The sequence below is a fragment of the Crocuta crocuta genome, unplaced genomic scaffold, assembly GCF_008692635.1.
Source record: "Crocuta crocuta isolate KB4526 unplaced genomic scaffold, BGI_CrCroc_1.0 scaffold363, whole genome shotgun sequence".
NCBI classification, from domain to species: Eukaryota; Metazoa; Chordata; class Mammalia; order Carnivora; family Hyaenidae; genus Crocuta; species Crocuta crocuta.
This window is the reverse complement of record NW_027531626.1, coordinates 1,315,707-1,339,701: the sequence shown is the minus strand read 5'-3', so window position 1 is coordinate 1,339,701 and position 23,995 is coordinate 1,315,707. Positions and strand designations below refer to the sequence as shown.

The 23,995-nt window shown below is 40.4% G+C and overlaps 1 protein-coding gene across 8 annotated transcripts in view; it reads right to left on the bottom strand.

Annotated features, from left to right (window-relative positions):
• Positions 1 to 23,995, bottom strand: part of LTBP1 (latent transforming growth factor beta binding protein 1) — a 399,796-nt gene that overhangs the window by 189,874 nt on the left and 185,927 nt on the right. For all 8 annotated transcript variants that reach the window (XM_077772762.1, XM_077772764.1, XM_077772765.1 and 5 more), the window contains one exon: positions 642 to 866. In XM_077772762.1, coding sequence (XP_077628888.1) covers positions 642 to 866 — 225 coding nt within the window. The remainder of the gene's footprint in view (positions 1 to 641; positions 867 to 23,995) is intronic.

Genomic DNA, 23,995 nt, shown 5'->3' with positions numbered 1-23,995 from the left:
TTTATATCTGTATTTACTTTTTGCAGCTTCCAAATAAAATTTCATCTTCTGATGCTTACTAACATTCAAGTTTTAAAGAGTAAAGGCAGTAACATTTCTCTGACCCCTTTTCAAAAATCGTTCATGTGTAAGAGATGCCAGTTTGAAAGAATGAGTTAGTCATAGAATTTCTAAGCTCCAAGTGACCTAGTTTACCTTCCTCTACAGATGAAGACATTGAAGCCTAGTGAGGCTAACTGATTGTTTATAACTGAAACCAAGCACTCTTCAACTACAAAATGAACTTGATGTTCACCAGCAGGTAATATGTGATCCGCTAGCTCATTAGTCCCATATGAGTCTGAGCATGGCCTTGCTCATCTTTCCATTTCCTAGGCCCTCCCAGAAACGTGAATGTAACAGCTCTCAGTGCTAAGAGCCAGCAGAAAAGGATGGGCTCCTTTTTACTTTATTTCCTAGATACTAAATCTCTATGGCCTAGAAAGTACTGAAGCCACACACCTGGACCCGTACTCTGTCCCTGCCACCATTTCCCAGGCCACAGATCTCATACTTCTTTCTGTTTCAGTATCAGTCCTGCCATCTGCAGATTGTGCTTGCATAGAAGTTTGGCAGGGCAAAAAGAAAATAAATAAGCTTACCTTTGACTCCTTGTTGGCTAGTCATGGTCAGAGGCAAAGTATGTGTAGAATGGACGACATGCGTTCCCAGTGCCTTGCCTGACTGCTGGGAATGCTGATAGAGTTTAGGCACGCTGGCACCATGGACCGGGATCTGACAAAGCTTCCCTGTGAAATTTGGAGGGCACTGGCATTTGTCTCTTGAACTGCACTGGCCGCCATTCATACATGGAAGATGGCAAATTACTACAAGGGAAAAGAGAAAATAGGGAGAGGTGGTTAGTTTCTCAAAAGCTAAGTAACAACCAATCAACGGAATCCCCAAAACACACAGCCCACGATAAACGTCATATTCTTGCTGACTTTAAAAACAGGAAACAAAGTCATCACTACCTATGAAAACAATGGTCTATTACTATCTCTTTCTTCCCACCTAAAGTCATTTAACTCTCCAATTGCTTGTGGCTGTTCTCCCCGACAAGGGCAAGAATTTGGGGAGAATATAAAGTAGCCACTCGGATTGTTATCTATCACAGAATCCCTTTAAGTAACTATTGCATGTATAGTTACCTTGATTTTGTAGTTTATTACTTGTTAACTGTCTCTCTAGGCTATAGAGTCCTTGGGGAAAAGTGATCTGTCTGGCTTAGTTATTTTTGTATCCTCAAGCCCCTAGAAAAATTCCTGGCACACAGGAGACATTATTTTCTCAAATAATAAGGAAACAAATGAGTGTTAAAAGCATCTGTTGAGGGGTTTCTCTACATAAAAGACATGGAACTAAGTGCTACCCAGAATCAGGGCGGAGAACAGCCTGAATCCTGCTTTATAGGAATTTGCAATCTCATTGGGATAAACCACAGTGAAACTGAGAAGTGGCAGAGTGATTAGTAGTAGTATGGGCTTAAACTGATTAAGAATAAAGATAAAAGGACACGTAGGGTAAAGAATTTTAAGAGGACTTTTAAATCCTAGCTAAATTCAGCTTATAGTCAACCTCCTTATTACTAACAAATGCTTTCTATCAGCCTTTTAACATGATCAGATTCCTACCAGCATGAACAATAAAAGCCCCTCAACACCATTTCCTTCCAGCTTCTACCCTCTTTTTAGTCATGTCCTCCATGACCAACCTTTCCAAAGAATTGTGTGTTCTCTTCTCCACACACTACCATCTAGCTTGGACCAGGCCGTGCTTCCCTCTCCCTACCTCTCTTCTACATGACACTACTCTCACCAAGATCACTCACAGCTCCATGTTGCTAAACCCAATTCGTGGATTTCATTCTCCCCCTGGTTTCCATCACATCTCACTCACCTATTGTGCTCTTTCCTCTCAGCCCGCTGCAAAGATATTCTGTGCAGATTTCATTTCTATGTCTTTAAGGACCGGTATGCTTTAAGGTCTGTTCTTAATTTCTCATCTTTATTAATTCTACACACACTTTCTCTATGATTTTACTGTGTTAGATGGTGATGTTATCCAAATTGGTATTTCCTAACTAAAGCCTTCTGCTGAGTTCCAAACTATCCACTACAATGTATCTTCGTGTAGATATTCCGCAGGCAACTCAAATTAGAAATGTCCAAAATCGAACTCCTCACCTTCCCCCGACACCCCCATTCCCCAAGTGGTCCTTCACAGAAACCAGACTGCTGTTCCCCATTTCACCCATCCAAACATCCAGGTCTGGAACTCCTCCTTTGTAAACATTCATCAAATACGTCCATTTCTTTCCCATCACAGAACCCCTGTTCCTTCTGAAGCTTATCACTTGTAAATGCCACCTCAGTCTCCACAACCCCACTACACTGACTTTCATTCATTTCCTCAGTTTGCAAGGAACCTCTTGTGCTTTATCCACTCTGTGTCCTTGGCCTGAACCCTCTGTCCCTCTGTCCCCCTTAGCTACCTAATGCCTACTTATCTTTGAGACTCTGTTTAATCCTCATCTCTTCTAGAAGTGTTCCCAGCTGTGCTTCATCTGGGTACGGTGCCCCTCCTCTGGGCCTCCATGGGTTCTCATTCATTGCTCATCATGAGTAAGCTCACTGAGCTTCCCACTGCATAAGCTGTCTGCCTACCTTGCTGTATGCCTCATTCAACTAGGGTTCTCAGGTCATGGACTTCCTCTTGGTATGTTTTACTTCTGGCATGTAGCTCAGCTTTGAGAAGAAAACTAGAAGGACAACTGGGAGGCTCAGTCAATTAAGCATCTGAATCTTGATGTCGGCTCAGGTCATGATCTGATGGTTCATGAGACTGAACCCCATGTCAAGCTCTGAGCTGACAGTGTAGAGCCTGCTTGCGATTCTCTTTCTCCCTCTCTCTCTGCCCCTCCCTTACTCTCTAAATAAATAAATAAATAAATAAACAAAAAAGGAGGGAGAGAAACCTGGAGGTCAAGAAAATACTGAATGAAGCAATGAAACAATTCATGCCTACCACTTTGGCAAACACCATTCTAGGTGCTACAGAAGATTCAGTCCCTGCCCTCCAAGAATGAAAAAAACTGAGGAGCTAATACGTTTTAACTATCAATACAGATCAGCATATAAGTGACAACTGGAAAATATAAAATGTAAATCCTTTGGAATATCAGAGAAGAGAAAACCCATTTCTGGGAAGGCAAAACAGACTTTACAGGAAAGGTCATTTGGGATAATCATTTGCCAATCTTTGAAACTGGGCAAGATTCAGAAACACAGAAAGAAGTGCCTTCTAGGAAAATAATGTGTATAAAAGAGGAGGCAGACATATTTGGGAGATAATGAGTACGTCTGTCTTGTTAAACCCTTGGGTTCCTGAGGCAAGGGGTCAAGTGATCAAATGGCTTGAGTCAAGTCAGACAATGCAAGCTCTTCAAGTCCTCCTAGTAAGAAGTGTGCATTTTATTCTACAATCAGTAAGTGAGTTCAGAAGCTTTAAGGAGAGAATTCGGGAAGTCTCAAAGACTGTTCAGGAAGACTCCTCTTCTGATACCCTGTGAGTGTAGTTGGAATAGTGAGTGATGAAGATGGGGAATTCAGTTAGGAGACTACTCAAATCATTGAAATACAAGTTGGAAAACACCCAGATTAGGATCGCAGTGATGGGAACAGAGACATACACAAATACAATGATAGAAGAGGAATGAGTACAGCATGAAGACACAGGAAGTAACAAACGGGCTGCAGAAGAGAAGAGACAGTGGAGGAGGAAGGAGACAGCCAAGAAAATGACCAAGGTAGCTGCCTAGAAACTGTGTCCAAGGCCTGCCCATGCCAGCTGGAATGGGACATACACTTTCTCCAACACCCACCCTACTCCAAGGTGCTAGGTAAGAGGAGAGGAGTCCAAGCTGACTCTGTGGTTGAGTCAAACACTTGATTAGTCCTAGTTCACTTCTGAATTCAATTTCTAAATCACTTGGCCACAGTGGATGTGCTCACTGTGTAACAGGCAAAGGGAGCCAGGCTAAGATTTAAATGCACTACCAACTATTTACAACCGGAATAAGGCACTCTTTGCTTTGCATAGTTCCAACACGCTTGGATCTCAGTGACCACAGTCAGCGACGTAACACCAATATCCCCGAGGACACGGCTCCAACTTCAGTTGTCACAGTATATTAACGCTGAATTACATAAAGCATAAATTTCACTCCTAGCTTTTTGGTCCAGAAATACCTGCGTGAATGACACATGTATAGCATGACCACTAATCAACCGTGCCACTTCCGAGTCTGTCGGCGACTGGTCCCTGCACACATACTGTTCGATTCATGCACTGATGGCAAACAGGTAGCTGTGCTGCCCCCCTCGTCTCAGGGTAATAAACTCACAGGACATTTTACAAAAGTGCATAATTGAAAGAAGGCATGGGCCCAACACAAAATGAAAGTGTAACAAAAAAAATAAAAAGTAGTAACCGTGGAAGTGAAATTGGAAAGTGGCAGTGAGGAACACAGATGAAGATGTCCCAAAGGAAGTGACATGGAAAGAATGCTCAGTTCACAGCTGTGAAAGCACCAAAGAGAACACACTGGAAGTGGATCCAAACTCAGGAAGGAACAGGATAAGTCACTGGGGCAGAGAAAAGATGCTCCATGTAGTAAGTTACTACAACCAGAGGAAAGCAAACTATTTCAACTANTCCATTCGTCCGTTGATGGACACTTAGGCTCTTTCCATGTTTTAGCTATTGCTATTTCAACTACTCTTGATACATTCTACTCAAAGAAATAAAACACATTAATTACCACTGTTTCTAACATTGTAAATTATAGGGCATTAAATATTAGCTGTAATTTTTCTTTTCATTGCCTTATACATTTATAACCTATGATAAGAGAGCTTTAATGTTTTGACAAAAAATGTTTAAAGGTCATGGAACCATTTTCCCATAGATTAGTAAGGTCGTTTTGCACAGTTTCAGTCTGCAGATCCTTTATTGGTCCTATAGAACCATATAAGGTAGACTCCCTAGGATCTATACTGAAATAACTTAATTCATGTATGTAACCAACTTTTCAAAGAAATGTTAACCAATTCACTTCTTTGAGAAATTTCTAGTATCAATAGATTTTGAAATCTAACACGACCTGAATTAGTTTTCAAAATCTATTGATACTAGAACCTTGTGTGTGTCCCTCTCTCTGTTCATAAAGGAAACATTTTCTGCTTGACCTATTCTAACCAGGAAGAGGGCACTATTTATAACTATTTATGACTGAATGGTAAACTATCTGTTCGCCTATTCCAGCATTTTCTAAAATCTAAATTACAATATCAAATTCTTTGCCTCAACTCAGTAACTACACGTTGAGTGCTTTGTGGTGGGCGCTCTTTTTATAGTTCAATAGTCTTTTATATCAAAGAAAACAAATTTAAAAATCAATCTACAACTTCAGGATTTAACTATGAATAGTTTCTTTCTGTTTCACAGATTCACACCACTCTCAAAACAATCATCTAGGGATATACAGTCTGTGCTGCCAGTGTTCTAGAAAAATCTCAACACATGAAAAGGAAAAAGAGTTATCTTTAAGGCTGACTTGAGAAGCCTGTGGAAGCCTGGATGTAAATCTAGCTATGCCACATATATTTTAGAACATGTAACCAGGAGGCATAATGCAGAATGCTGAGAAATTCTATCACCTTGGCAGCCTGACATTTCATCGACCATCACCAGAATTCACGATAGTGCACCACATGGCCACCTGAGACCTACTGCAAAGAACAAGAGGTATATGGATCCTCAGCCTGTTATTCCAGAAAGTGTGATTTCATGACAACCACTCAGTGTGTCTCATGGTACTACTTATACCAGGTCAAAATGAGCAAAAGGCTCCATGTTGGAAGAGCCGTAAGTTGGAGGTTTTAAATTTGTCAAGTGTTTGAGTGTGTTGCACCATTCACTCTGGTCTAGAAAACAACTTGGAGAATTCAAGGAATCAGGGTGATTCAACAGTCACATTTTACACCACAAGCTGGAATTTCAACAGATAGATATTAATGATTTGTATACAAATACGAGCAAACTGAGTTTTCTCAAGATGCACACTAAAAAAAGCCACATTCTCTTTCCTGTTATCTCAGTTGACTGTAAAAATACTCGAGCCGCTTGTCTCCAAAAGGCGCCTAGGAATGTACTTAACTTTCCTGCAGCAACGTCCTGGCCCCTCCACCCACCCCCTCGATTCTCGCGCCAGCAGACAGACCGTTTCAAGTTATTGCGGCTAAGGCAGGACAGGGAAAACAAACCTCCTTGAGAAGAAAAATCTCCATCTGTCATTTCACAGAACAGACACACACATGATTCTGATTTGAAGAGCTACTTAAAGTTTCCCACTTGTCTCTGATCAGAAGAAAAATGTTCCCTTAAAGGGTTTCGGCATTTCTGTTGATATGCCTTGGAGTATTAATAAAAAAAAAAAAAAAAAAAAAAAAAAAAACACGATATTTTTAAAAAGTAAAAGTTATCATTTTATTTCTTCCCCTAAACATGCCTACACTGCCCACTCTTTAAGGGTATCCTTCAGGTCAAGTCAGCCAGAAAGTGGGTTAACACTGTAGCTGTTTAAAGCTTTCAGGTAACAAACATTAAATGATAATTAGATGCTACAAACCACATTTTAATAACCTAGTCCACTGTTATATATAAAAATAAATAAATAGAAAAAAAAAAGCCTTTGAATGTTTGCCTTTTAATTCAGTAGGCAGCACTAGAAAACAAAACCGAAACAAACAAAACAAAACCTGGAGCTGAAAGCAAAGAAGCATATCCTTCTGAGGCCACAACAGGCAAAGTCAGGGGGCCCAGCCCAATACAAGAAGCCAAGGGACAAGGCTCAGAGATTAGTAGGCATTTACTGAAATCTAGGTTTGGGGCTTAATTTATGGAACGTAGAGATTTACAATTGTTGTGCTCTAAAACTGCTTACAGCCAGTTCTTGGTTTTCTGTCTACTAACTCCTACTGACTCCCTGACTCTACTGAGAAAACATGTGAGATACAGTGGCCAGAACAACCTGTCCGAGGAGGTGGCCTTTAAACCTAAGAGGAGAAGAATCCAGTGATGTAACAAGTTGGCACAAGAGCATTTGCAAAAGAAGAAAGAACAGAAGCCAAGATCCTGAGGGCTTAGAAAGGCCCAGAAACTGAAAAGAGGCTGATGTGGCACAAGCGTGGAAGACCAGGACAAAGTGAGAATATTTGGGGTGGAGAGACCGACACACGCCAGCTTCCTGTTTCTTCTCACAAGGATATAGAGCAACCAATAAAAGTAGTTAGAGTGAAACACAACTAAGATAAATAAAAACTTATAGCTCAGGACCAGGATATAGCAATGACAGGAGTCAGAACCAGGGAAAAAGAAAGAGGAAGGGTTAAGTAATGAAAAGCAGGATCTTCTATTATATACACAAGAAATGTGCACGGTAAATCTGCTTTGAGTTCCTGGACCTCACTTTACATTTTTCAGTAACTATTTAGCTAGATTGAAGTTAAATTCCAGAAGGTTTAATTTAAAGTGCATTAAATATAGAATCATTCCATTACATTATTGTAAGAGGATTTTTTTTTTTAATGCATCAGAGAAGAGATCTGTGTTCTTGATAATATGTGCAAAAGGAAAAAACCGAGTCTGGAGATCTCTGAGGCAAAGGGGAAAAGCTCTTGATAAAAAACGTGCCTGGGGCGCCTGGGTGGCTTAGTCGGTTAAGCGTCCGACTTTCGCTTAGGTCATGATCTCGCGGTTCGTGGGTTCGAGCCCCGCGTCGGGCTCTGTGCTGACTGCCAGCTCAGAGCCTGGAGCCTGCTTCAGATTCTGTATCCCCCTCTCTCTCTGACCCTCCCCTGCTCATGCTGTCTCTCTCTCTCCTAGAAATAAAAAAAAAAATTAAAAAAAAAAAAAAAAAACCAACGTGCCCACCACACTCTCCATGGCAGAGACAATCTCTTTGTTTCACCTGCTTTGGCAATTAGGAAGACCATGTGCACCCCATCCCCACTTATCAAATACTGAAATATGTTACTGGGCTCCAGTTAAAGGCAATGCAGATTTCAACAAATGCAAAATATCAACCTTTAAACAAACAAGAATTCCAAGAATGTCATTAGTTGTTAATGCTGTATGCATTAGCAAATGCTCCAATGCTGTGTTCTGTTTATAATCCAGGAGATACGAAGCCCTACCACACACATGCACACTAGCGCTTCCAATTTGGGATAAGGCCATTCATCATCTGAGCTTTGTTTATGGCTTTCTGTTCCTTTATCAACCTCACCATAGCAGTGAGCTATCTAATTTGATCTACTTTAATGCCCTGCATAACATAAAGAGCTCCATTTATCAAGGATATCACAAAATTCTGCTTCATAATCTTCACCCACAGAAGCTGTCAGTGTAGCTATCTCTTCAAAATTCCCAAACACCAGGGCTCTTTTACCCTTAGGGGTGAGAAAAATCCATAGCAGCATTTGCAGACTGCAAAATAAACACAAGAATCCTAGACACCTTGGGGTGGGTGGGGATCCTGTAGAAGCAATCTTTGAAAACTGAAGATTTTTTTCACTTGGTGGGTTAAAATGTCCCCATATGCAAAAAGGATCGGCTCCACGATACAATCTACAGGGGGTTTTCCCACTCCTGAAATTCTGGTTCTCAAAAGTCTAACCAAGTTAGTTAACACAGTGCCATCCAGATTCCCCTCATCTCATCTCCTGTGAATGGCAGGATTTAAATTTTAAAATGGCGAAGAATGTGTATCCAGACCCTTGCAATTATGTAGAGGTGACTGAGGTTACTCTGTTAATTGGTGTGCCTTAATTACAATGCATAATCAGAAACCAATTCGAACGTAAGTTTCATTCTTATTGACCAAGCAGTTAATAAAATGCTCTTGGAGTTAAGAAAAAGGGACTTCATTTGGGGGAACTAGATAAACATACCACTTTGGGGAAATGATAATACTGCCCCCCACCCCCCGCAATGGACAGTGAAACGGGTTTAATAAAAATGGTAACAGGCTTCATTCTCAGAGACCCCACCTTCTACAACGGCACTGCAGCAAAAATCTTCACCGACCCAATGCCATTTTAATTATCGCAGCCTGGCACTGTCTTTGATACCATTGCAAAATGCTTTCTCAAAAACCAAGCAAAATCACGTAAGCCTCATACCAAGTAACACCGCTTAAGCAACACACAAAAAGCATTACAAAAAAAAGTTAAAAATCTTTTTTATTTATTTTATTCTAATCTGCAAGCTCTGTGGTGTCTCAAGAGACCAAGTTCATACTCTCAGTGAGTTCAGTAGTACCTGCTTGTTATTTACTTATTCCTGAGCCTCAGGAAAGGACTTAAATTAAATCTGAATTTAGAGTTTTAAAATATTTGCAAAGTCAAAGCCTTGACAATACAGGTCTGACTTGAGGACACGAAGCTGCTTAAAACCTTCTGACATCACAGCCAATTCAAATTCTTGCAGCCCTTGAAAGTCTGGTCCAGATATCGCCTCCAAAAAGGAAATGGTGCTCCAAAGAAAGGGGCATGCTGCATAAGAAAGAATTCTAGAGCCACTTGCAAATTCAGGGGAGCACCTAACAACTTGTGTCACTTATCACTCTGCCTTGTATCATAATCATTTTTCATTCATCCTTCTTGTGCTTGATTTTGATTATGGTAGGCAAGAGACCATGGTGTTCTCATCTTTGTATCCCCTGTATTTCACTGGACAGTATTCTACAGGTAAGAACTCAAAAAAAGAAATCCACACTGATACCCTAAAAATTCCAAATGTAAACGAATACAACATGTATACACCTCTTTAGACACTCTTCTCTTTTCCTCGACACATAGTAACTTTAGCATACACTGGAGTAGTTTCCAACTTTGTTCCATAAAGCACTGAGGTCACAGGTATTAAGAAGTATCTACCAAATAATCTATTTCAACCACCTTATCCTACAGATAGTGAGCTACAGAGATTAAGTGTGCTTAGAATACCATGGCCGGGGAGTCACAGAAATGGCACAAGAATGTAGGTGTCCTAAATACTGGTCCTATGCTCTTACCACACAGCTCTTAGGAGGGAAGACCCAAGAGGTGTCCCTCAAATTTCACCAGTCTTATCTCAAGCCCTTTTAAATTCTTCTTCCAGGGGCACCTGGGTGGCTCAGTTGGTTAAGTGACCAACTTCTGCTCAGGTCCATGATCTCATGGTTTATGGGTTCAAGCCCCATGTTGGGCTCTGTGCTGACAGCTCAGAGTCTGGAGCCTGCTTCAGATTCTGTGTCTCCCTCACTTTCTGCTCTTCCCCCACTTGTGCTCTGTCTCTCTCGTCTCTCAAAAAATAAACGTTAAAGACATTTTTTTTATAAATAAATAAATTCTTCTTCCAGAGGCATGTTTCTCATAATTGGTCATAACAGGGTTTGCTAATAGAGCCTTAACACAGATGGGAGGGTTTAGCTCATTGCAGATGAGGTAGATTCATGAACTTTCCTAGGGGATCTGAATACATAGGCTGAATCACACCAGGGATCCTTATTCTTTTAATAGAAAGATACATGAGTTTTGTGGAGCACAGACATCAGAGGAAGACTAGGGGCAGATTCAAGGACACTGAAATGAAAAAGACAATGAACAGGATTCATTGCACAGCATAGATTAGGCCATTTCCATCACTGAGAAAGTTCTATTTCCCAGTGCGGATCTGCCACTCGTCCTCTTGATTTCCAATGAGCTCAGAAGTGAAGGCTAGCAGCTCAAAAAGTAATGTTTGTTCACTCAATAAGGATTTAATGTCGCTCTACCAATGGTCACGTCCTATTCCAAGCACTTGGCAACTATAAGTCAACAAAATAGACAAAACTCCCCACCCTTCTGGCACTCAGCTTCTGTCATCTATGGTCCTTGTGAGAATCTGGGCAGAAGCAGAATTGCTTTAGGGCCCAGGAGTCAATCAGCAGGACAGGGTTGGAGAAAGAGCTACTCTCTCAGTTCTGCAGGCTACTGCCACCTCTCTGGCTCTTTGAAGGAATCTGAAGAGGCATCAGGCAGGGCAGAGAGCTAGGAGTTCTGGGGAAGGGCAGGAGTAGCGTTCTGTCCTGGGGCCCCACCTGCAGTGGCCCTCGAAGCATCCAGATAGGAAGACCTGGGCAGATGCTATGTGGTGAATGTAGCCACCTGCACTACAGGTGCAAGCAGGGTACCCTCAGAGATTTTCAGATATACTCACAGGGAGGATGGGGGCAGGGGGGTAAAGGTTCAGTGTCAGGAGGTAAGGGATTTTGGCTAGCATACTCTGGGTTGTTCATGATCACTATACATTCTCTATACCCATGAGCTGGTGAAACCCACAGGGACATCCAGGTTACAGGTGTCATCACTATAGTTCACATTTGCTATCTTCTGTCACTACATAGCCATACTGTTCCATGCTACAGATTGCTACAGAGCTTTACCATTTTTAGGAGCTACTTAATATTCTATTAAGTTGAGAGATAATAAATTACATAGCCATTCCTCTGTTGGTTTAGACTGTATTTCTTTTTAACTATCACAGATAAAGCTGCAAGGAATATTATCAAGGATATCATTTTATCCTTCTTAGTAATGGTCTCATGCATTAAACTAGTATTTCTTGATTGTTTAGTATACCCAGGCAATGTGCTAGGTGATACGGTGAACAAGAAAGACATTGTGAGCCAATTATACCACAGTATCTGCTTCAGCATGAGGAGGACAAAGGAGCACAGGTATTAAGAGAAAGGGCCTGTAACCAGACCTCCAGGAGGTGCGAATCCCAGTTTCTTCATCATCAGGAGCATGATCTTGGGCAATTTATTTAACACTTCTCTGTCCCCCATGTCTTTACCTGTGAAATGGCAATAAAAACTGTACCAGCTTGGCTGGGTTGTTGGCTGGAATGAGGTCATATATTCCAAGCACTTAGAACTCAGCACACAGTAAGCACCGAGTGAATTGTGGGCCTCACCAAATGAGCATCAACTTTACAAACAGGGCACAGTGGAATAAAAACTAAACTAGCATTATGAAGAGGAAGGGACATGCATATCCTTATAACTAGTCTGCACTAAACTGTGTATTATTTCATTTGCTACTCTATTTGTAGAATCTAGTGTTGTTGAATTGCTGAGTATATCAATAGATGAATCTTCCAGAAAAAACATATTAACATCAACAGCACCTATCATTAACTCATCAAATTCACATCTATCTTGTCAAAATTGGATTTTACTTCTAAATATTTCTACTAGTTTAATAGTTTCCAAATGTTCACTTCAGAGCTGTAACATTTTACCTGTGATCAGATTATACTATTACAATCCTAATTTTGCATGTCATTAGTAAGGATTTTGACATTTCCCGTACATATTTGTTTACTGTTTTTATTTCCTCCTGTCTAACCTATTTATGTTGATATATTTTCCGTATCCCTAAGAGTTTTAATGATTTTAATTACTTTCATGGTTTATGGACAGAGTTTAAGATCGTGTTTGTCCTTTGATGAAATAATCTTTCTAAATTTATTTCCTGCTCCTTTTAGTTTAGTTTGTTTTGGACACATTCTATTTTTTTTCACATAATTAAGTTATTAAGCTCATTTCTCTGTGTTTCTCGGTTTCATTCCTTTAAAAGCTACTCTGCCTCCAAGTATCTGATAAATAACCTATTTTATGCTAGCTTTTTACATTATTTTCATCTCTTTTTTGCTTAATTGTATATCTCATTCCATCTGGAGTTTTTACCCAAAGGATAAATATGGATTATAACTGATTTTGCTTCAAACTGCAATCTAAATATCTTAATATTTGTTATTACATGAAACTTGCTTTCCCACTTTTTAAAGATAAGCAGTTATTTTGAATAGAAGGTTCCAAAATCAGGAAAACATAATGTGGCGGGGGAAAAAAAAAGAAAAGAAATGTGGCAGCTTAGGGTGGAGTTGGGGCTGGGAGACTGGGGAAGAATGCAGGATAAACAGGAGTCGAGGCGTAGGACTAACACAAGAGCGGAGAAACATTCCCTGTGAGACATGAAAGAAGAAACACACTGGGTAATAAAATGAAATGGGGTCTGTAAAATCCAGGCAGATGCCAAAAGGGATAAATTCTGGGGACACAATGTTTGGGAACTACTACGATAAACACAACTCTACACGGGCCGTCTACAGCTTCCTTTTATCCCCACCCTCCATGGATCATTACTTTCCCGTGGCTTCCCCCTAACTACGGGGCCACAGTGAGGATATGCCACAGTGAGCCTTATTTCTCTACCCTCGTCTTGCTTCTTTTAAAGAGCAGGGAACCCTTTTCAGTTTTCTCTTCCTGAGTACAAAGCAGTCACCGACAAGCCTCAAGGTAGGTGATGTTCAGATGCAGCACCAAGAGTCAAAACCGCCACGGGAAAGAAATGATCCATTCCAAAGATAGCCGAATATTCTGTGAAGCTGTTGAAGAGACAGACATTTGAGAAGCTCAGTGTCAGATCTTTCTGGATACCTGAACAGGAAAACCCTCAGGTGAGACAACTGGCTCCCAATGGCTTCTTTACATGCTCAAGAGCCCAGATGGATTGTGGCCTTTAAGCCTCCTGTAACAAAAAATTGCTGAAGGAAAACCAGTTCGGAGGCCTCTGTAGACTGGTGGGTATGCTATCCCAAACACTGATGGTCTCAGAGTTTTACACACAGGTCACAGGATGCAGACACAGATGCAGACAGAGATTGCCTACACTCACAGTCAAAAAGGGCTAAACAACGACCTGATCACTGCTGTCATGATTACACAGGAGTTGCTAATTCAGTTAGTAAGGAAACTTTTTCACCTCCTTGCCTCTTAGACTTACAGGCTTTATTTGAGGCTATTAAAGTGAGAGATAAAAGAATGGGTTTTTACAAACACTAAAGACTAAGTTTCAACTTTATAATCTGTTAGACTGAAAAAAAATTAACCCAAATTTCATATCTTACACAGCATCCCATAGTTTTGTTTTGTACCTGTGTTCAGAGAAGGATGAGTGTTTAACAGGAACTAGAAGATGATCTATGGATATTATTATTTACACGGATGATACAAAAGAAAGTTCTCAAGTAGTTGCTCCTAGATTATTATTATTATTATTCTTCTTACTGAGATACATACGGATGTGAGCTAAAAGCCAAACACATCAATATCCTGTCTGTTTCAGAGATTCTGAGGGTCCCCCGCAGAAGACCTCAAAACCCAATCATGGCAGAAGGGCTGTTCTTGATCCAACTCTTGCTGCCTTGTCTAGCCTGTTGGCACACTGTTGCTGTCATGTTCTCTGACGTTCCATTTATACTCAACCCTTGGTCAGTTCTAAGAGTGCCATGCTCCCTCTCCTGTGTCTGGCTCCATCAAGGCTCTTTCCTCTCCCGTTCCCCACTTACCATCTCAACCCTACTACCTCAGCCCAAGCCTCTAACTCTACCCCATCACTAAGGCCTTCCATGATGATGTGAGAGAATAGCTGATAGATCCCAGTCTCTGCCACATGGTGAGAGCAATGAATGTATGTATACACCAGCCTGGCACAGACAGCAATGAACAATAATGGTCAAAGTGGGTGTCTGGCTTCTCCAAAAGTTCATGAGCTCCTGGAGGCAAGAAATCTTGTCAAGAGGACCTTTCTTCTCTCAGCAGCCCATCCCTGGAGCTTAGCACATTGCTCATCTCATGGTCAGTACTTGATATTTTCTGAATGAGTAAATGAGCAAATGGAAATCTTTGCACAACATTTTTTTATTGTGAAGCCAACTGAATGCCAAATTCTAGATTTTTTAATAGTTCATTCTACAATTTCTTAACTTTGTCTTACCTAACCCTCAACTGACCATCAATATTATATTAGTCATTTGCTTTCATGGTCTTTGCAAATCATTCAATTTAATTTTCATAAAACAACTCCCTTTTTTGCACTCATTTTTTACTGATTTACATAATATTTCATTAAATGATGTAATTTCTGGTCAGAAACAAAAGAACTGACCCTTTATGGCCATTCAACTCAGACCCGGGAGGTAAAGTGTGTAGGGTGAACTATCAGGAAGGAACTATTCAGCATGTCATGGGCATCAGTCAGTAGATTTTTAAAAAGAAGTAAAAGAAGATGGTTAATTTGGAAAGCTAGTTAGTTGGAGGTAGTTTTAGAGAGCTTCTACCACAGACTGCTTAAAATCACGTAGCAGAACTTTCCAGAGTCAAACACTAAAGCTACAAAACCACGTGATTCATTACTGACTGATGAGATGAGCCAAGATGTCTCCTTCCATTTAAGTTAAATAACCTGATATGTCAAGTTCAGGTTATTAAAATATGCCTATTCATTCCTCAGGGCTCCATATATACTTCCTGGATCTGGAACATTCCATTAAATCAAGACAATATGTATCAAAACTGACTTCCTGAAGATAATTCTTTCTAATCCCCAGTATTGGCCCATGGGTATGTTTCTAATTAACTCTCTTGAGATGTAGCTCAGCCTCAGACTAAGTTAACTTTTGAAACATCTTAGTGTACACACTAATACTCAGTTACCACAATAAAACAATTGGAGGTCTAGATTTTGTACAGGATAAGAATCAGAGACATGGAAGAAAAGTAAATTAAAACTACCATCATTAATCAGGACTAGAAAAATTTCCAAATCCTTCTGGCAACTTTCCTAAATAAACCAAGTATCATCAGGGAAACTACTTGGGTATACGAAGAAGAATTTCAGAAACTTTTCCCTAATATTCCTTCTGTTTCTCCTTTCCTTTTATGGTCTGTCAGACACTGAAGTTAAGGAAACTATATAAGGATGTTTTCATTCACAATCAAAATGCACTACACAATGACTTTTACTGACAATGAAATACTTCCACAAATTACAATCATTTCTCTGTAGTTCTGATAAACTAAAACCTTTACCAAAGCGATTTCATCATGAAGTTCAATAGTGTATGACAGATCTGATCCGAACAGTAAGAAAAAGCCCACACATTACTCTTAGATGTGCATTTACTTTTAGAGATATACTGTTCAGGTAGAGGTTATTTCCACAACTAAACTGATAAATTGAAAAAGTTAATGGGGAAAGAGGGAAGCATTTCACAACTTTTATACCTATTCATAGGTTCATTACCACTGGAGCTTGAAACCTATCAGGTGTCAAAAGATGTTATTTTCACAAACAAGCCATTTGGAACCAAACATTTTCACTTTAAATTCTATTAATTCTTGGGGTGCCTGGGTGGCTCAGTTGGTTAAGCATCAACTCTGGATTTTGGCTCAGGTTACACTCTCATGGTTCATGAGTTTGAGCCTGGTGTTGGGCTCCACACTGGCAGTATGGAGCCTGCTTGGAATTCTCGGTCTCTGTCTCTCTCTTTCTCTCTGTCTCTCCCCACCTCTCTCAAAGTAAATAAATAAACCTAAAAAAAAAAAAAAAAACTCTATTAATTTTCTACCTCGAGCTGATTATTTGAGCAACCTTACCACATGATGTAATAAGCATTTTCCATAAGATTCACTTTTTTGGTCTATTACTTTTATCAAGAAATATATTCAGGTAATAATAATAACATTTCCTGGATGTAATAGAATCACCTTCACTACAGAGACTTTTTCCGTACAAGTTGACAGTCTACTGTATCAGAAGATCTCTCTACTGGGAGCCAAGAGACCTAAGTTCTGGTTCTAAGTGTGTATCACACAGCTAAATAACCTTCAGCAATTCAATCCAGCACTCTGGAACTTGGTTCTCTCATTAGTCAAACAATAGATCTAACTGGTATATACATTTCCTTCTTGGTGCTAAACTTTTACGGTCCTCTAAGATACAAAGTGTGAAAGATACTGCTTCTGAGTCACAAACACAGGAGTTCCTTTCCTCTCTGTCCTATAACCAGCACATTGTGACCAAGTCCTACTGCCTCTCTCTCTTCATCTTTAATAACTCTCCTGTTTTTTTTTTTCTTTCCATTCCCCAAGCTCAGACTACTGTGCCTTGTGTAGACTATGGCAAAGCCTTCTTGATTTTTCTTACCCCTCTCCATACTATGTCTAGAATGTACTTTCTAACACATATGCTTAGTGAGCTCACTACACTACATGGCTTTTCTGTGGCTCTCTATCACCTAAAAGAAAGAAAAAATTGTTTTCTCAATGGAATTCAGGTAAAAACCCCACGACTGTAACTGCCTCATGGGGGTTGTGGTAAGAATTAATGACTCTACTCATGTTAGTAGTGCATTAAGTACCAAGTGCTGCTGTCTATCTCTGACAGGTCCTGCCTTTGAGCATTTTTGACCACAAAATCAATCTACTTGTGATTTCTTGGAACATATCACTCTTTTTCAACCATACCAAGGCACCTGGTCAAATTCTTAAAGAATTTACACCTTCCCTTCTTCATCAGTTGTTGGGCCTCACCTCCATTCCATGTCCTCTTCTTCCGTGAAGCCTCCCTTGATCTCCCCCTGCAGACCTAGGAGCTCCTGCCTATCCATCTAGAATGCCGAGGTAGGTACCCAATATATGTTAGTGATTTGAATGAACTTCAGTGGAGTCAGCTCTCCAGCCCTCTGACAGAAGGTAGAAGACCCCAAGTTAAACTCTCTCTGGGTTTATGCATGGACCAATTAAGAATTTATCCCAGGACAGCACTTTGTGTTTCTCTTTATTCCAAATGATACCAAAATAAGTAGAGTAATAATGCTTGAAGGGAAGGGATAGTTTCCACCAGTATTCTACAATATTTTAGACCACCTCCAGTGCCTCTTCCATGATTTAGATAGCCAGCAATCCGGGGCGCCTGGGTGGCTTAGTCAGTTAAGCGTCCGACTTTTGCTTAGGTCATGATCTCACGGTTCGTGGGTTCGAGCCCCACGTCGGGCTCTGTGCTGACTGCCAGCTCAGAGCCTGGGGCCTGTTTCAGAGTCTGTCACTCCCTCTCTCTCTGACCCTACCCTGCTCATGCTCTCTCTCTCTCTCTCTCTCCTAGAAATAAATAAAACATTAAAAAAATTAAAAAAAAAAAAAAGATAGCCAGCAATCCTGGAAACATTGAACACTTGTGCTCCCTTGGACACAAGGCTCAAATAGGTCAGAACTTTTAATATTATACCCAGGATATTTTTAAACTTCATTTTGCATTCTTTCTATAATTTTTAACATACTGAAATATCTTCAATGTTAAGTGATGATTCAAGGTCTTTTAAAGCTTCCTCTTTCTTATGTCTAAAAGGAACACTCCCTCACTCTCTTCACCAAAGCCCTTTGCCTTTGCTTCTCACACATATTTGTGCCACATCTGTGAATCAAGAGTCTAATGACAATGGCCCTTGTCTGTATCTGGCAGGTCTCTTCTGAACACTTCCTACAAAATTCAATTAATTGCTCACTTGTTCTCCATATAGGAAGCTTCTACTACCACGCACTACATGTGGATAAACTTACAGCTTATTCCTAATCATCATGAGTGATTTATGATGAGATATCTTTCAGCTTCTAGCAAGCTGATCGACAGCCACACAGAGGAAAAAGACAGTGAATCTTATTTGTCAACTACGTGTATCACCGATATGGTCCAGATTAGGAAAGCTTACACTTGATTTGAGGACAAGAACAAAATTTCTGCTTTCACTATGTGCATAAAACTGAACAGACTTCTTACAATTAAAACGGGAAATTCTAGTTTTCATAGCCCAATATCTTATGGAAAACACACACCAAAAAAACAGATTGACAGAATTTTCCAATTATTACATATATAATCATGATATCTAGCCAGAATTCCTACAAGAGAAATAATGGTGAAGGACTCATGTTGATTTTAAGATGTTTGACCACTATCTTTATGTACTCTTTTGTATGAATCTACTGACATACATATGAACAAATACAAATCTACTTAATAAACATGCAGGAATGATAAGCTTCATTCACCCTTTATTCTGACACCTTAAATTCAACACAACAGCCACAAAATGTACAGAAGAACAATACTACCGTCTCCCTCCAAATTTGCTCTTCTGAGCTTGACAAAACAAATTATCCAACCGTGGCTGTCACTCTATTCTAAAATTGATGAGTATCCAGTAAGTTCTTCCACATGTGTTTCTCAGATGCCTCTGAAACTGTCAAGGACTGCTAGCAAGCATGCTCACTGTTACCAAGTCACTTCATTTCCATTTGAAAGGAGTAATTCAAAAGTCATGGGAGGTACAGAACAAAGGAAGACTGAAAGAGAACTGTCTAGAAGTACAGCAAAGATTATTTAGTAACTAGCCTAACGATCCAAAATTTCCAAGAATAATCAGTAAAAGCTCTCATATGAATGTTTAGTCGAAGAGGTAAGTTCTTCAATATGTCCGACATAAACCTGTTGAAAGGTCTCCACTTTGTTAATAAATTAAAATATAGTAACCCTTTTCAGCTAACACATCTAATACATAAAAATGATGGAAAACAACAGCTCTATCTTAAAATGCTTTTATGCCAATATTGACATTACCTAATCTTCCACACAAAAATGTTTGCAGAAGGCAAGGACAATGAAGTTTCAAAAAGGAAATGGCTATTTGCCCTCTATGGAAGGGAAAGATACTAACAATTGTAGGTCTTCTACTCTTTTTAGGGTACTATATTCATTATCTCATTTATGCCTTACAGCAACACTGTGAATGGCATAGTTTTACACCAAACCATAGAGGAGATCATGGAGATTCTAAGACCTCTACAATTCTTCCCAAGGCACACCATTAATAAATAGCAGAGTCAATATTCATAGTCTACCATGCTATCTCCAAACTGTGCACATTGTCCTAAAACATTGCGGAGCCATCAAGAGGTGATGGAAAGGCTCAGTCATCTTTGTAATGACTAGTGGCTGCTGCAAACATCCACGGAGGTAGCTGAATCCTTCTTAACACATTGCAGGGGTCAGTCACAGGTAATTAGATAAAATCCACTTTCCATCAAGTACTGCAATGATCAATAATAAGGAGGCAGAAATAGTAGTTGCTACTAACACCACAAGGGCCCAACATCTAGTTATCAGTGTTGTCTATAACATGCAGTTACTCTCAAGAGAGCTGGAAAGGTCTCTTTCTATCATAGGTCAACCACTGTACCGAATTCCCATCCTTTTAATAATGATTAGTATAATAAATTGAACAGAAGAAATGAAAATGTTGTGCCTCATCTATAAAAGCTTAGAAGGCAGCTAGAGGGAAACAAATTTACACAGGCATTCAAGCTCTTAGGAAGGCCACCAAAGGACATGGACACAATCAATCCAAATATTCTCTTGGAAGCAGTACTGCCCGGACCACATGAATGACCCGCCCCAAAGAATTCCAAGGCACTTGGATTCCATCAAGTTCAACTTCTACTATTCATCCCCCAACAATTAAAAGAGGCAGGTCTCTTCAAAACCCCAATAAATTTTCTCCACATAGCTATAGAAATGGAAACTGTCCACAACGGTTATTTTTACAGTTGGATTGAATACTATAATTCTCTGGGTTGGGTTGAAGTCTCTACTTCAACTTGCTAGTCTTCACTTTTCTAATCAGTGCATGCAAATAATACATCTACTGTTTGGAGGAAGGAGAGAGAGAGTATATGAAAAATGCCTACAACTATCCCGGGTGCACAGAGGGTCCTTAATAAACATTAGACCTCCTTTCCTTCCAACTCTGGACCAGGTATTACCCCAGAGTTGTAACTCCAGGAATTTTTCTTCTCTAGAATGCTACTGAATTATCACACAGGAAGCTAAAGACGCCTAAATTGGACCTACCCATAGATCCAAGAAGAAGCAGAGTCAGTACCTAGCTTCAGTAGGGACCTCCAAACAAAAGCACCGACACTGGAGCTCCTGTCTTCGTAGTATTTAAACGTACTATTTAGTGAGTTAAATAATGAGACACAAAGATTAAGGGATGAGGAGAAGTTCTTCCTCTAGAAATAGAAACAGCGATGCTGTCTTTTAAAGATGGATGGGTGGCTTTGTGGCAACTCAAACTCAGTATTTGGTTAAGGGGGTGCTGAAGTGGCTGAGCCTTGACTTAGTAGCAAGCACAAGGTTCAGAGAAACTACTACCATTCCTTTAGTTGGAGCTCAGAAGGACCCATATTTTTCCACGATTTGTGACAGGAAGCGCCTGAGTTGCAGGGTACAAGGCGTCAACAGGCTGCTCCTCTCTGTGAGGACTAGCAGGGCTCAGTCAAGGCCAAGGGGAGGGAGCCAAGCTAAATGCAGCTGTTGCTATATGGCCACAGCTCACCAGGCTGCAGCTTTGTTCCCTCACTCAGAGAGGCACACTCGGGGCTGGGATTAAGCAGACCCAAGCCCCCCACATTCCCATCTCATTGCATTCTGTCTGGCCGCGAGACAAAGAAGCACAATAGACATTCCATCTTACCTTTAACTGAGCTCTCCAAAGAAATGTGTTTCCTGTCTCATTACATGATGTGCTACACTAAGTCTGTGTCATCAGTTTCATAAAAAAAAAAAAAGAAAAGAAAAAAAGGTAATACTCTGTATTTCTACCATTTTGAAGACCGACAGATTTTCTGTCTTCACATCTACCCAGCATTTAGGTATGGTACGGTCCATTTGAAGGATCAGGGTTACAGGGGAGGGGAGAAGGGGAGAGAGGAAAAGAGAGAGGGGAGAGGAGAGACAAGTGGAAGATTCATTGATTTCTGGTATTGAAAAGTTATCGCCAAGGGATTTTAGTTTACATTTTAAATTCCAGGAAGCCAAAATGTTCTGGGTAATACATGTGAATCACTGGAAAGAAACCTTCCATTTTCTGGCTAAAAGGTGACTCCTTTGATAACCACAAAGTCATGAATCATAGGTACTTTATTACTCGACTTCCTTTCAATGAGCTAAGAAAAAGTTACTCAGGACCCCCTCGAGGAATTAGCCAAGGAAAAGTGAGTCTCCCAGGCTTGAGCTCATCTGGGGTGTCCTCTCTGAATTTCTCCCATGGGTTCATTTCAGAAGATGGCATATAGCTGCGGCATTCAGTCTCACCCGTGCCCTGCAGAAGATGGGGTGGGCAGGAAGCTGCCTTCTGTGGCTGAGACAGGAAGACCTGTGTGCCAGTGCGCTGGGTTATTTCTTCAGCATGACTGCTTGCGCTTTTAATTCTTAATCCCGGGATATCTGGGTTTGGTATTCCAAATATCAATCTCTATCTGAAGTTTACACAGCGTAATCTACTCAGTGTTTTGATGAGCAAAGTTTACATGGATAGGGAATATTCTGTTTTTGCATATATATTCTTTTTTGAGTATGGACATCCTGGCTTCCCTAAGGGCCTCTCGTCGTGTTTGGATGGAACAGGATCCATAGGAAGGGTGAGAGCGGAATCCATCTCTGATACTCCCTCCTTACACATACAAACCACATCAGAAATCACCAACCACACAGTGCCATCCTCCGAAAGAAGGCCACTTTACGAAATCTCCAGATGGAAAACCTTAAACCTCAAAATCTCATTTAGCAATCCACTGAGAGTCCTAAATACAAGTCTGAACCAGAGCTCCCTCACCAGCTGTGACCTTGAGGCAACTCCCTTCTGTGTCTGGGTCCCACTTTTCTGACAGATAAAGCAAAAAGGGTGAACTAGACACTCTCAGCTCTAAGGCTATCCCACTCAGAGGACTATGTGGTACAAGTGTATAATCACTGGTGTTCGACTTTTCAGAAACACACCAATGAGAGTCAAGAAGCCACCTCTGGAACGCCATTTCCTTCGTTGGCTGCTGATGGTCTTCACAGCTCTTCACTCCCATACATGTATTAGCCACAGTTTAATTCTTTCTGCAGTAACAACTTCAGAAATAAACTGAGACAATAACAAGTCTCTGGAATCCAAACACCTTTGATGTCTGACTTATAAATTTTTCAGCCTCTGTAATTTTAAGGTTAAATTATATATTAAGTTTCAAAGGCCAAGTACCTCAGAAGAGGGAGTAAAGAGTCCATGTGCTTTCCATGCATGCCTGGAGTCCAAATAAAAAAATCTAGTCTCTAGTCACCAATGGTGCACCCATCGACTATAAAATCTGTCATTTGTGGAACCGTGAAATGTTTAACTTATTTATGAAAACACCAAATATGAAGCTACACTGAATCAAAGTTCTTTGCATTCTTCTAACATTTATGAAAGCTATTTATAGGGGACAATTTTTTTTTGGCATCAGACTTAAAACTGCAGCTAAGTGACATAAAAATATAGATATACTAGGCAATGCAATCAATTTAGGATGTTTGTAAGTTTAATATGCACAAGAAATTGAACATTACATTGGTTACATTTGTTAATGCGAATCTCGTATCTTACAGCACATTTTAAAAAATGCTTGGTGTTACAGCTTATAAAGGTAAAGAGCTCTGAACAGCTTTATGAGGTGGCTATCATCCTTCCCATTCTACAAAATGGGGGAAGAGGTTCATACACACACGTGATAGAACTTCAACCAAGACTCAAGTTTCAATGAACAGTAGAGTCAGATCAGTGGATGAAAGTAGTATGTGGGTGTTTCCAAACCCAGCAGAAAGAAGATGGGTCAGAGACACTGAATGGACTCTTTCCTCTGAAAACTCCCAAGGCTTCATGCCAATGCTGGCACAGAGGGGACTGTGAGACACCGCCACACACAGGGCAGGGCATGGCCCCGGGCTTCAGAGGGAAGCCTGGCTGTGCTTACTTGCTTGCTCTGTGGCCTTGGGCAAATTACCTAACTTCTCAGTACCTTAGCTTCCTCATCTATAAAGTGAGAATAATGGCCTGATTCTTCAGGGCTGTTGTAAGGTAAAGACAGAGCACATAAAATGTC